The following is a 13154-nucleotide window of genomic DNA, read 5'->3' as shown; positions in this document are numbered from 1 at the left end:
CTCGGCTTGTGGGATCTTAGTTCCCCCACCAAGGATTGACTCAGGCCCTCCACAGTGAAACCAGGGAGTCCTAACCACTGGACTGGCAGGTAATTTCCCCTACTAGCTTTCACTTGCCCCTAGTATGATATACTTACTGTTTCCTGACTTTTCTCAGTTTGGGGTGGAGGTGGGGGAATCTCAAAATCTGAGACTGGGAACATAACCTTCATGTACCTTACTTTCCTCACCCTACAAACCCCTTCCTCCAAATTATACTCTCTAATTTAAAGTAGGACCCTATTTCTTGTGTATCTTCCCCAAAGCTCCACATAACAGCAGAGGCTCCATACTGAATAATCTGCCTTAGTCTGACAAGAGGGTTCAGTAGACTTTGGTTCTAAATTCGTGTTCCGCCTCTAATCTGACCATCTGATCTTGGTCAGGTTATTTATTCTCTTTGATGAGTCGGAGGTGTCCTCAGGAGTAAAAGGAGAGTGCCAGGCTACACCACACCCAAGGTCCCTTCTGATTCTAAACTGGGAAAGATTAAGAGTGACCGTAAATCTCTACCACAGACTGTAAATCTCTAAATCCTTTCCCCCAAACGCAGTTCAAACCTCACTGCTTCCTTTCTCTGGACTCCTTGGCACTCTGTACAAATGTCCAGTGTCCACAGCAGACCCTGCGCTCTCAAGAAGCTGGGACCTCTCTGAGGAAGCTCTGGGAGACTCTGAGGCAGCTCTGGGAGATTCTCTGAGGCTGTGGTTGCAGTCCTCGCAGAGCTGCAGTGAGGACGGATGAAAACACGTACCCACGGTGCTTAACACAGTGCCTGGCCCAAGGTAACCGCTCGAGATACTTAGGCTAGTCTCAATATTCAACGGTTCCCGTCCCTCCTTGAACCTCGGTTTCCTCAAGGGTAAAATGACGCTGGACAGACCCTGCCCAAAGGCCCCAGGTGCAGCCCGGCGCCGAATTTCGTCCTCTCACCTCCCGGGCTCAGCAGCAGCTTCAACGCCTCCAAAATCTGCTCCAGACCACACTTTTCCAGAACCCTGCTGCAAGCGACCTGACTGACGGCCGCCATGACTGAAGCGCAAAGCTCTACTGGCCACCTGCGCATGCGCCTCAGCGGACCGGCGCCGCTGCCGGGTGGCGCGTGGCCGACGCACTAGGGGCGGGATCGACTTGTCTGGGAACGCCCCCTTTGGGAAAAAATGTATTTCCCTCGTCACCTGTATTTCCCTGGGGTTCAGTTCAGTTCAGTCGCTCAGTCCTGTCCGATTCTTTGCGACCCCATGAATCGCAGCATGCCAGGCCTCCCTGTCCACCACCAACTCCCGGAGTTTACTCAAACTCATGTCCATCGAGTAGGTGATGTCATCCAGCCATCTCATCCTCTGTCGTCCCCTTCTCTTCCTGCCCCCAATCCCTCCCAGCATCAGGGTCTTTGTCAGTGAGTCAACTCTTCGCATGAGGTGGCCAAAATATTGGAGTTTCAGCTTCAGCATCAGTCCTTCCAATGAACACCCGGGACTGATCTCCCCCAGGATGGACTGATTGGATCTCCTAGCAGTCCAAGGGACTCTGAAGAGTCTTCTCCAACACCACAGTTCAAAAGCATCAATTTTTTTGGCGCTCAGCTTTCTTCACAGTTCAACTCTCACATCCATACATGCCACTGGAAAAACCATAGCCTTGACCAGACGGACCTTTGTTGGCAAAGTAATGTCTCTGATTTTTAATATGTTACCTAGGTTGGCCATGACTATCCAAGGAGTAAGCACCTTTTAATTTCATGTAGGGGAAGTAAAAATAGCAAACACAAACTGTCAACGTGCACGATTTGAGAAACAAAACGTGATTAACTTCTGTATAAAAGATGAGAAGTAGTTTATAAAATAATATGAGTTTTATTCAGTATGAAAACATTTTGTCACCAAAACACTGAAGTAGTGAAGTAATCAGATGCTGCACCTTCTTATAATGAAGTTTGGTATGTAAAATAATTTTCAATTGTTGAATTTCTTCACTAGTGATATTTAAAAATAACTACTAAACACACACACCAATTGAAAATAGCTGCAAATATTGTTCTTGATGATATGATTTCTTAAATGGACTAAGTACAGCTCGCAATAAAAGCTCTATCTTTGCTCTATTCACAGACATTCCTGGAAAATTCAGTGTTAAAATTGTGCCACATCAAAATTGTGTTAATATGTAGAACAGAATGGTTTGGAGATATATCATCAGTAACAGCTTTTCACTTACAGGAATCTTGGTGGGACATTCAAAATTCATGTTGTCTGAAAGGCATGCTACAAATCCAGGACAACGTTTCTGAGGGCAAGACTAGCATGCCTGCCTCTCCTTTCCTTAAAAATCAGTAACCTCGCCTACCATTGTTACAACCGGCTCCAACACCCACTCTGTGAGACTGCTCCCAAGAGGCTGTCCTGCTTCTCTCTCAGATCCCTGTTGATGACTCTTTAGTACTTAGCTGCGGAAAGCCTTGGAAATGGGATGTGCTCCATAGGCAAGACCACGCCACTGGGGGAAGAAATGGTTCGTTTAACTCTCTCTCAGTGAGTCAGGCCCCTTCCTAGTCACTCCCATTTCTCTGGACTCCAGCCCTATGCCATCAGCCATTTCCTGCTCTCAAAGGTAACAGAATCATTTTCACGAGGCTATCTTGGGGAGTCAAAGTGATACTGTTCTCAAGTATTTAGCAATGTCTGCCACAGAGGGGATGCTTAATAAATTGCATCTGGATCTTCCTCATCTCTTCCTTAAATAAAACCTACTAAAACATCTTTAAATTGGAAACCACATTTTTCAAAAAATATTTATTTATTTGGCAGCACCAGGTCTTATTTGTGGCAGGTGGGATCTTTAGTTGCAGCATGTGGGATCTAGTTTCCTGACCAGGGGTCAAACTCAAGCCTTCTGCACTGGCTGCACAGAGTGTTAGCCACCGGAGCACTAGGGAAACCCCAGCCTTGCTTCTTCCTACCCCTCCATGCAACCCACAATAGCTTCCCCCTGACAAAGAGATTTTATTGGTTTCACCACATGCCACGTCACATGCCACATGGATGGATATCCTTCCAATAAATTGACCTTAGAAACACAGTTTCCCCTTCCCTCTATTCAGTCCCAACAGAATGACACAAAGTTCAGGAGTAGACATTTTAATATGAAGCTTCTCTCTCCATGTTTCAAATGAGCTTACCTACAATTTGTCTAACCCGGAATTGTGCGATCAAATAAAAGAAGTTTGACAATGGTGTAACAAAATTCTTTAATAAAATTTATAAAAAAACAAATATTTAAGAATAATTTTTGCAGCTTGAATTGCTTTCCTTTTCCACTCCCAAAGAAAATGCAAAATTATCTGCACCCACACACATATACACTCAAAACTATAGTGACATTCTCTACGTAGAACTACATTAGAGTTTAAATTGCTGAAAAATCAAGACAGTTCTAAGAAGTGGTTGAGAGATGTTCCTTTTCTTCTAAAAACAGTTGATAGGTAGGGAAGTAATTTAGATAAAATTCTGGTCTATGGTTGTCAAAAGTTTCTTAAAAGATGCATTTCAACTAAAGGAAGATCCAAATTAATGTACTCCCTACCCTCACCTTCCTTTGCTAACACCCTTTCAGCGAGTGTTTTCTTCCTCTGCAAAGGAAAAACAAATTGGATTTGAAAAATATTCTCAAGTTTCATAGCTGGAATTTAGGGCAAATGTGTCCAGACCAGCTAGCATTTTCTATAAATATCAACAAAAGCAGACTTGGGGATTCTGTGCTTTGGGTCCAAGGATCCTGGCAAGAAACACATATTGAAATTCCTCTAGTTCAGAATTTCCAGGGGGTGGAGGTAGAGCCACCTCAACTATCCTCAGCCTCAGTTGGCTCAATGACAGTCGCCCCTGCCATCTCCAAGCCCATTTTTCACATTTGCCCTCTGCTGTGCCCTCTTGCCAGCTTCTGTCTTTGGCTACAGACTTTAGGCACAATTCCAAGTCCTGGAATATATCACTCTTTCGTTTTAGAGAGAAATAAACATTAGAAGTCTAGTAGTGAATTCCCACTACTGGTGGGAATTAACCCTGGTGGTCCAGTGGTTAAGAATCCTCAATTCCCCTGTTAAGGGATGCAGGTCTGATCCCTAGTCAGGGAACTAAGATTCCCCATGTCCTGCACTGCGGTCAAAAAAAAAAAAAAAAAGGTTCAGTGGCACCTGAAACTCACCGCCTTTTCTGGCCCAGCCTCCCTATTTAGAACCAAAGTACCTTGTAATGATATTCACATGACCAGCATCCTTACTCAGAACAGGTTAACTGAATAGATGCCCATTACAAGTTACGTACTCAGAAGATAAAAATGAAAAACCGTTAAGCATTAAGGTCTTAAGAGTACACAATACCCACTCAGTACATGGCCAGCCTAAGACATAATCCTCTTTCCCTAAAAGGGCCCAATAATATCTGCACCAGAGAAATGTAATAGAATTCAGAAGGAGTAAGAGTGGATCTCAGAACACAGGACATCAGTGCAGTGATGGGAGGAACAAAAACACACAATTTATATATATATATATATATATATATACACACAATAGGGAAACTGACCCCTCCCCTTCCTTTTAAAAATGAGACAAAGCCCTTAAGGAAATCTGCAAGTTCCTAGCAGAATCTTCTGAGGCTGAAACCATTCTTTTGAAGTATTAAAATTTAGGGGTCTTTTGGGCATCATCACCATGTCAAGAGCAATGAAAGGAAAAAGATTCAAGGAATAAGTCTAAATCGTTATAGTACACAGATTAGATCTATAAAGTGGAAACCAGGACTATGCTATCACTGATCAGTCTCTTCTCCAGAAATGTATCCCAAGTGAAGGGAGCTGGCAAACAACCAGGAGTATGATTCCCGCATTTTCCATCACACGAGTGTAGGGACCCATCTCTCTTCCCATCAGTCTTGAGTCCCTTAGTCATCCTCGCCACCTCCATACATGTCCGCCAGCTTCTTGAAGCGATTGCCCCATTCATTCAGGTAGTCATAGTCCTGGTCTTGGTCTGACTCTGAGGAGTTCAGGGAGCTCAGACTAGCAGCTTCAGAACCACTTCCTTCATAATCAAACACCAGCAGAGAGTCATAGGGTGGGGCAGTGGGGTCAGTATCAGCTGCCTTCAGGTTCTAAAGAAGGAAGACAATAGGATCTTTTATTGAGAGGAATTGCACACCTGTCATCTTAAGCAAAATACCTTCTCTTGGTGAATAAAGCAAAATGTACACAACACACAGCAATGCAGCCATCCTGCAGACGCCAGGGCAATGAAGGCCAGCAAAGTAAACTCAATACCGACGGGAACAGAAGATGGTCATTACATATTTCTAATGAAAGGAGAAAGTATGGAGCAGAATGTTTAAAGTGGCAAATTATATGTAGGCAGGGGAGATGAGCACCAGCCAATCCAAATGGACGGAGACTAAAAACAGTCACACCAGGATAGTCTTGTGTGCGTGCTAAGTCGCTTCAGTCGGGTCCGACTCTTTGCGACCCACTGGGCTCCTCTGTCCATGAGATTCTCTGTTCATAGGATTTGCATTCTTTTCTTTATATACATTTTCCTAATTTATATTTATAATTTATATTTTTTAAATAGCAAACATTTTATTTTTGTAATTAACAAACAGCTACAAGCACAAATAAACATAAATGGAGGGAAAGACCTGATCCAGATGTATCTAAAGGGATGGTTTAAACTGGCCCTTCCTGTTCTCAGTTTTTTCTAAGACCCAGTGTTAGAATGGATCTGGCTTGGGCATGTCCAACATAGCTGTGCTTTTAGAGTCCCTGGTGATGACAACTCCCCTAGAAAGCTAAAAACCATGAAGACTCATTTAAGGCCAGTGAACTGTCAGACCAGTCCTGAAAATCATTCCAGTGACCGAGCAAGTAATCAGGTAACATAGTTTAAGGAAACAGATCCCACTGGACTATTATTTTCCCTGGTTCTTTGCTTAATCCCACCATTTCTTCCTCATCCTACCTGAAGCTAATTAACTTAAAAGTCCTGACCAATAACCTGTAGGATGAATTTCTTTCTTGCCTAAAAGTTTGCTAGAAAGATTTTGGTCCTCTGCTCTGTCCTTCCTACCTCTTGAATGGAAAACAGACCCAAGGCCTGGAAGTGTGACAGCCATCTTGTGGTCATGAGGCAAGAAGCATGAGAACAAGGATCTACATGCTTAGATCATGCAGCAGAAAGATAGAAAAGGCTGATGCTCCATTCTAGACTACTTTACCTCAGTCTTCTGTTTGCACACAGTATCATATTTATTTAAGCTTCTGGTATTTATAGCTGAATGCATTTCTGACATATACAGAAATTTAATATTACATCTCAGTGCAATGCAGGGAAAGAGACCATTAGTGAAACCAAACTGAATCTACTTTGAATCTCTTTTTCCTTCCTAATTCTATTAAATCCTTTCAAACAAGTCTCAGTTTTTCAGCATGGGCTTTGCAAATTCCCAAAGACTAATTCAAAGTGCTATTAGTTCTGAAATTTAGATGAGGCACAAATTAAAAAAAAAAAAAAGGTGGGAAAAAGGGAGGTAGCTCAGGGATCATGCAAGATGAAAACATGGTGAAGGAAAGAACCTAAAGACTTTTCACTTTTGACGCAATCGCTCCTCTCCAAGTTTACAGATGAGCTTGCTGTGCCTTGACTTTTGACTGTGTTTACTTACTTCATCAATAAAGTTTCCAATTTCATCAGGATTGGCGGGGCGGGGTCGGTACTGGGGCACACTCATGAGGGTTGGTGCCACGTCATTGCGAGTCACTTCAGGCCGAGCATCCAGGCCCCTATGTAATTGGCTCAAGTCAAAGTCCTTTAGAGAAAAAGGTAAAAACAGGGTAAAGAGTAAAATAGAAACAGTCATAAACATAGGGTCATATATGGTTTACATATTACAGTACTGGATGAGGCCTAACTATCAGCTGTATGATGTCTACAACCATGTACTAATGTAATCTGAAGTGGCAGTTAGTTTTTTTTTTCCCTGAAATGGTAGCTCTCAACCTATGAGTCTCCAAAACAGCACCGGAAGGAAATATAGCATAAAAGCCTTGTGAGGAACACTTGTGGGAAGAGATGGAGATTGTTTTAAGAACTTTTCAAAGGGTATGATTATTAGATTATTATTCAACAAATATTCGCTCCTTTCCCACCATATCCTCTGTGAAAAGAACAGAAATTCATTTCTGTGGGGCTTTATCCTTTGACTTGACCAATGGGACATTAAAACATGTGACAGAGGCAAAGGCTTTATGTGTACTTTGCAGGGACAAAGAAGGCAGGAATTACATGGAACTTATCTGAGTGCAAGAACATAAATGTTAACAATGTTTATTAATGATGATGGTTAACGACCACATCTATTTTCTTGGGTAAGGTCTTTTAAAAAAAATACACAAAGTGACGCAGAACTATTTTACATGTCTGCCTTCTCCTAATCATTGCTTCCTCCAAATAAAGAGATTGCCATTAAGCTTTGTCCCATGGTTTTCAACACCCACCTGGTCTTCTTCTCCACCTCCTTCTTCATCATAGTAATACACATTGTCCCGGGTGTCATCTTCTGGGGGCAGTAAGGGCTCTTTGACCACCCTTCTCCTCCGAACAAGTAGCAGAAGCAGCAGAATAAGGACTGGAGTAGGGAAGAGAGAGATGAGAGCCACAAATCATCAAGGCTGTAAGCAGCAGCCAGCACAGACCAGATAGACGGCTGTTAGGCAACTTACATGTCTTCACAGCCCTGAGGCTAATACATGCAGCACAACACAGTAGACAATTGCATGTGACCTCCTTAAACCCATCGGTCATTTCTCGAAATCTGGGGCAAAGTACTCCAGGAGCAGAAACGGTCCAAGTAAAGGCCTTGCAGCAGGAGCAAATTGGTGTGATTAAGGAAAGGCCAGGTCAGGGTGGTTGTAGCAGGGTCATGGGGGGAAAAGAAGTTGGGGGGTGGGTGGTCAGCAGAGAGACCTCGTGCAGACCTCCGGAGGGACTATGGCTTTGATTCTGAGTGAGTTAGAGCCATTGATGGTTTGTGACCAGGGCTGTGTCAGCCTCAAGGTGATCGATACATACATATTATTCTTATTCAGTTATGGGGGTGGGGCACAGACTATAAAATCACATAGCACACAATAAAAAATTTAAAAAAATCAAAAAATTTAAAAATTAAAAATAAATGACAGCAAAAAAATTACTTGGCATACTCTTTATCTTAAGATAAGCTTTAAAATATATTAATTAATTTTCAAAGTTTTCATCTGCTCTTGGGCTATATACATTAACATCGTAGAAGTAAAAGGCTGGAGCACTCGCCAGCAGTACTTACTCAGAAAAGCAAGGATGCCTCCGAGGATTCCCAGGATGGCGGGAACTTGCAATCCTGCTTCGGCATAAGCTGTGGCCTTCCTGCAGTTGCTGACGATCCCATCACAGTCACACACGTGCACGTCAAGTGTGGTCACCTGGTCTTTGTTCTGGTTGTCTATGAGCTTGAGATTGATTTTGTGGTCACCCACCTCTAAGGTTTTCTTTGGCTTCAAAATCAGAGATTCACGTTCTGGAGGAAGCAACAAAAATGAGGGGACTGAGAGAGAAAAAGTTCATTCCAGACTAAAATGATTAAGGAACTAGAGACATTCCAAAACCGAGTGAAGATGACAACTATTTGAGCGGCAGCTGAATGGGCAGCATGTCACAGACTCAGGTGGGAGAAATACAAAAGGACCTTTGGTTAAGTGTCACAAATGTAGAAGGGACTAGGAAACACGCCTTGAAAGGGGTGACAAGTGGATACTGAGAAGGGAAATTCAGAGGGCGGGGGAGAAGGGAAGCAGAGAGTCAGAGCAAAGTTTCCAAAAGAAGAAAGACTCCGGTGCCCACCTTGGTCATTGTACTCAATGGTCCAGTTGACACTCGCCCCGTGTGTCAGTTCTGCTGTGAAGGGGGAGGTGTTCGGGGGGAGATCAGGATCAATGATGTTGATGATGTGAGGCTCGGGATTCCTCTGGCAGAAATCCATGACCCGGGGTTCTGGTACGGGGCCATTGTCATTCACATCATCGAGGAACAGGAGCAGGGTGCCTGTCCCAGTGGCAGGCGGAGAACCTAGTACAGAGGAAATGTCAGAGATCAGGATCACTAGTGAATCCCTACTGCCTCCCATCAGACCAAATCCAAATCTTGTCCTGGCTCTTCAGGGCTACAGCACCAAACCCCAAACTGCCCTCCAGAGCCACCCACCCTGCTGGTCCCCGGCCATCCTCAACTCCTGGATGGGCAGGCCTCTGACTTCCTTATTCCTCACTTTGATAATAGTTACTCAAGTTATTCCTCATACCAAGGACTCCCTGTCTTCATACATAACTTTATTCATCCATTAAATTTATCCTCTCTATGCCAGGGTGGGAGGTGGGTAGGGAAGGGAAGAAATGAGATGAGTTTGGGATTAGCAGAGGCAAACTATTACATAGAGGATGGGTAAATAACAAGGTCCTACAGTATAGCACAGGGAACTGTATTCAATATCCTACAGCAAATCATAATGGAAAAGAATATGAAAAAGAATATATATGTGTATAACTAAGACACTCTTTGTACAGAAGAAATTAATACATTATATGTCAATTATACTTCAATGAAACTTAAAAAATATGTATTTTAAACCACTCTAAAAATTCCTCATCACGGGACTTCCCCAGGTGGTCCGGTGGCAAAGAAGCTGCACTCCAGCTGCAGGGTTCACGGGTTCAATCCCTGGTCAGAGAACTAGATCCTGCATGCCACAATTAAAAACTAGCATGCCACAAGGAAGATTGAAGTGCCTACATCGCCCCCTACTCATTCACTTCCTCTGAACTTCTAGGGCTTTAGGGTCATTATCACAGAGTTGAGCCTTTTAAAATCACTGCAAATCAATTTTCAAATAAAATTTGGAGATTTGTACATATTTCTGTTTGTATTTCTTTCACATCCTGACATAGCATTTGGTAAAACAAAAGGAAGGTCCTCAAGGAATTATAGGAAAAAAAAGTCCAGAGGAATATATCTCAAATCCATAAATATCTATACCTAGGTGGCTGTGGTGATTTTTTTTTTAACCTCTTAAAAAAATTGTGAATTAAAGAAATTTACCACTTTAACCATTTTTAAAATGTACAGTTCAACAGTGTTGGTATAATCACATGTTGTGAAACAGCTCTCCATAACTTTATCTCACAAAACTGAATTCTGTACCCACTAAACAATTTCTCATTTCCCCTTCCAGTTCCTGGGAACCACCATTCTACTTTGTTTCTATGAATCTGACCACATTAATCTCTCATCTAAGTGGAATCACACAGTATTTGTCATTTTGTGACTGGTTTATTTCACTAAGCAGAATGTCCACTGGGGAGAGAGAGGGAAAGAAACTTAACCAGAGGAACTAGCAGTTCTCTTTAACAGTAATTCTGCTTCTGAATATCTATCTGAGGGAAACACTTGCCTCCCAGAGGCATGTACAAGGATGTTTACTATCATTCACAGAAATAATGGAGAACTGGAAACAACCCTGGTGTTTTTTAATGTGTGAATGGTTAAATTATGCTATATCCACATAGGGCTTCCCTGGTAGCTCAGCTGGTAAAGAATCATCCACATAACATTTTACTGAAAAGAGACAGATTTACAATGTGCCAAGATAAAGCTCTGTGTCTTCAAGGCATATGTTCAAGGGAAAAAATTAAACATGCATATGATAATGGGGTTTTTTGTAATAAAAACAAAAATAAGCTATAAACCTGACAGTAGCTTTATAATAAACCATATTTCCATATGTATGTCAATGTATTTGAATACAGAGAGTCTGGAAGGAGCCACATTTCACTAATGGTGATGATAATACAAATAAATGACAGTCCTTACAGAGCACAGAATAGATTAGCAGGCACTCTCCCAAACACTTCTACATAAATTTAACCTAGATAGGGCATCATCATTTTTGTCAGATAAAAGAAGTAAGAGACATTAAAATTAGGTAATAAGTTCAAGTTCACACAGGTATTAAGCTTTGGTCCTAGGATCTAAGTCCAGGCCGTCTGGCTCCCATGGGGTTACAGAGCAAGTGGTAAAAAGGAACTTCTGCTTGACCTAAATTCTGTGCACTTTGGACAATCATTTTGAGAATGCGTTAAGAATGAAAGAAAAAGAAAGAACTCATGCCTCCAAAAGGACAGGGGCAAGGAGGTAAGCTATTTAGGAGCGGGAGACGGCAAACACTCGATGGTAGGGGCATCCTCACCATTGTCAGTGGCTATAATGAGGGCCGTGTACGTGCTGTTCTTCACATGCTCGACATTCTCTCTGTCCAACTCAGCCCGAGTGGAAATGGCACCTGTGTCTGGATTAATCTCCAGCCAGTTGGCAGCATCCCTCCAAATCCGATACCTGGAAAGACACAAGCTCTGGTTTAGAACAGGAACAGTGAACAGCAGATAACTGAAGAAGGTGAAGGTTCCTCTTTGTTTGTTATACTTTGCTCCCCTATTTCATTAAAAAAAAAAAAAAATCACATCTATAGAAATTCTATCAGAAAGGTTTGAGGACCATCCATGTACCCTTCACCCAGATTCACTCATTGTCAGTATTTTGCCGTATACATAAGTGGATGCACATATAGACATAAATCCCTGTTTATGCTAAACCATTTGAGAATAAGTTGCAGACACCATGTTCCTTTACTGATAATTACTTCAGTTTGTTTTCTCCTAATAACAAAGGCATTCTCTTATATAATTTGATTTTCAATTTCAGGAAAACATCACTTCATACATGGTATATATTCAAACTGTCAGCTTCCTTGGAACTGTCCTTCATAGCATCCCCACTCACCCTTGCCCAATTCAGAATCTAATCCAGGATCAGACACGGCATTTAAATGTCAGATTTCTTTCTTTCCTTTTAAAAAACTTTGCGGTCATGTTTTTCGTTTTGTTTTTAATCTATTTACTTGGCTGCTCCAGGTCTTGGTTGTGGCACTTTCGTTGCCGTGCGTGGACTCTCTAGTTGTGGTGTGCAGGTTTGTTAGTTGCGGCATTTGGGCTTAGCCGCTCTGCATCTGCCAAGTAGGATCTTAGTTTCCCAACCTGGAATTGAACCCATGTTTCCTGCATTGCAAGGCTGATTCTTAACCACTGGACCACCAGGGAAGTCCCAGACATCAGATTTCTTTAGTCTTTCTCAGACCAGCCCCCAAAAGGTACAGTAGTTCTCAACTGGTCACAATATGGCACCCAGCATCTCTGCCATGAGCATTTGGAGATCTGTGTGTGGCACTATTGGCATTTAATGGGAGGTGCCAGGGAGGGTAAAGTTCCTTCTGGTATTACACAGTGAGAAATAAATAAAAACGCCAAGAAAATATTGTTTGTTAAGCAGCATCTTATTAAGAAAACCAGAATCAGAAGAAACATAAGTACGAGAAACAGATACACTGCCCAGTTACCTATCGGGGTCATGGAAAGGCTCAGAAAGGGAAATAAAGAAATTGAAGGAGGAAAGGGTCCTGGATAATCGTGGACTTATCCTCAGGACCTAAGAAGTGCACAGCAGGGCGTTTCCAGAGCACCGGGGGGCGGGGCCAGGCCAGTGGGGCTGGATTCACTGGAATCGATTAGAGCTGCCCGGGTGGCCGAGGGCACATAGAGGCCCGGTCGCGAGCTGCCAGACCATGCTGAGCAGAGTGTGCGGCCGGCTCGCATCAGCGCTGGGAGGGACACGCGCGCCGCCGTCCGCGTCACCCTGAGGTGTCTGCACACGTCCAGCTCGCGGCCGTCCACAGATAAGAGCGAGAGGACGGAGAAACCGCCCCGCGCCTTCGACCAGGCCTTGTTGGAGTTTCTGGTGTGTTCGCTCTCCAAGAAGCCGCTCAGATATGAAGCATCGACAAATGAATTGATTAATGAAAGAGTTAGGCAGAGCCTATCCAATTATTGATGGGATTCCTAATATGATACCACAGGCAGCTAGGATGACACATCAAAATAAGAAGCAAGAAGAAGTGGAGCAGCACTAGATCATATTTAAAACAACACAC

General features: G+C 42.9%; 2 protein-coding genes and 1 pseudogene across 2 annotated transcripts in view; 1 reads left to right on the top strand and 2 right to left on the bottom strand.

Annotated features, from left to right (window-relative positions):
• Positions 1–2286, bottom strand: part of TANGO6 (transport and golgi organization 6 homolog) — a 180859-nt gene extending 178573 nt beyond the window's left edge. Inside the window, exons 1-2 of the mRNA XM_065919341.1 lie at positions 2257–2286; positions 973–1153 (exon numbers count right to left, since the gene is read on the bottom strand). Coding sequence (XP_065775413.1) covers positions 973–1153; positions 2257–2286 — 211 coding nt within the window. The remainder of the gene's footprint in view (positions 1–972; positions 1154–2256) is intronic.
• An 84-nt stretch (positions 2287–2370) lies between these two features.
• The window catches only part of CDH1 (cadherin 1), a 72955-nt gene continuing 62171 nt past the window's right edge, over positions 2371–13154 (bottom strand). Inside the window, exons 11-16 of the mRNA XM_065925624.1 lie at positions 11361–11506; positions 8963–9187; positions 8409–8639; positions 7582–7712; positions 6750–6893; positions 2371–5189 (exon numbers count right to left, since the gene is read on the bottom strand). Of these exons, the coding sequence (XP_065781696.1) occupies positions 4980–5189; positions 6750–6893; positions 7582–7712; positions 8409–8639; positions 8963–9187; positions 11361–11506 (1087 nt within the window). The 3' untranslated portion in view covers positions 2371–4979. The remainder of the gene's footprint in view (positions 5190–6749; positions 6894–7581; positions 7713–8408; positions 8640–8962; positions 9188–11360; positions 11507–13154) is intronic.
• LOC136161111 (protein preY, mitochondrial-like) lies at positions 12789–13133 on the top strand (annotated as a pseudogene).

This window comes from Muntiacus reevesi, chromosome 2 (assembly GCF_963930625.1).
Source record: "Muntiacus reevesi chromosome 2, mMunRee1.1, whole genome shotgun sequence".
Classification (NCBI taxonomy): domain Eukaryota; kingdom Metazoa; phylum Chordata; class Mammalia; order Artiodactyla; family Cervidae; genus Muntiacus; species Muntiacus reevesi.
This window is presented reverse-complemented; position numbering and strand designations above follow the sequence as displayed.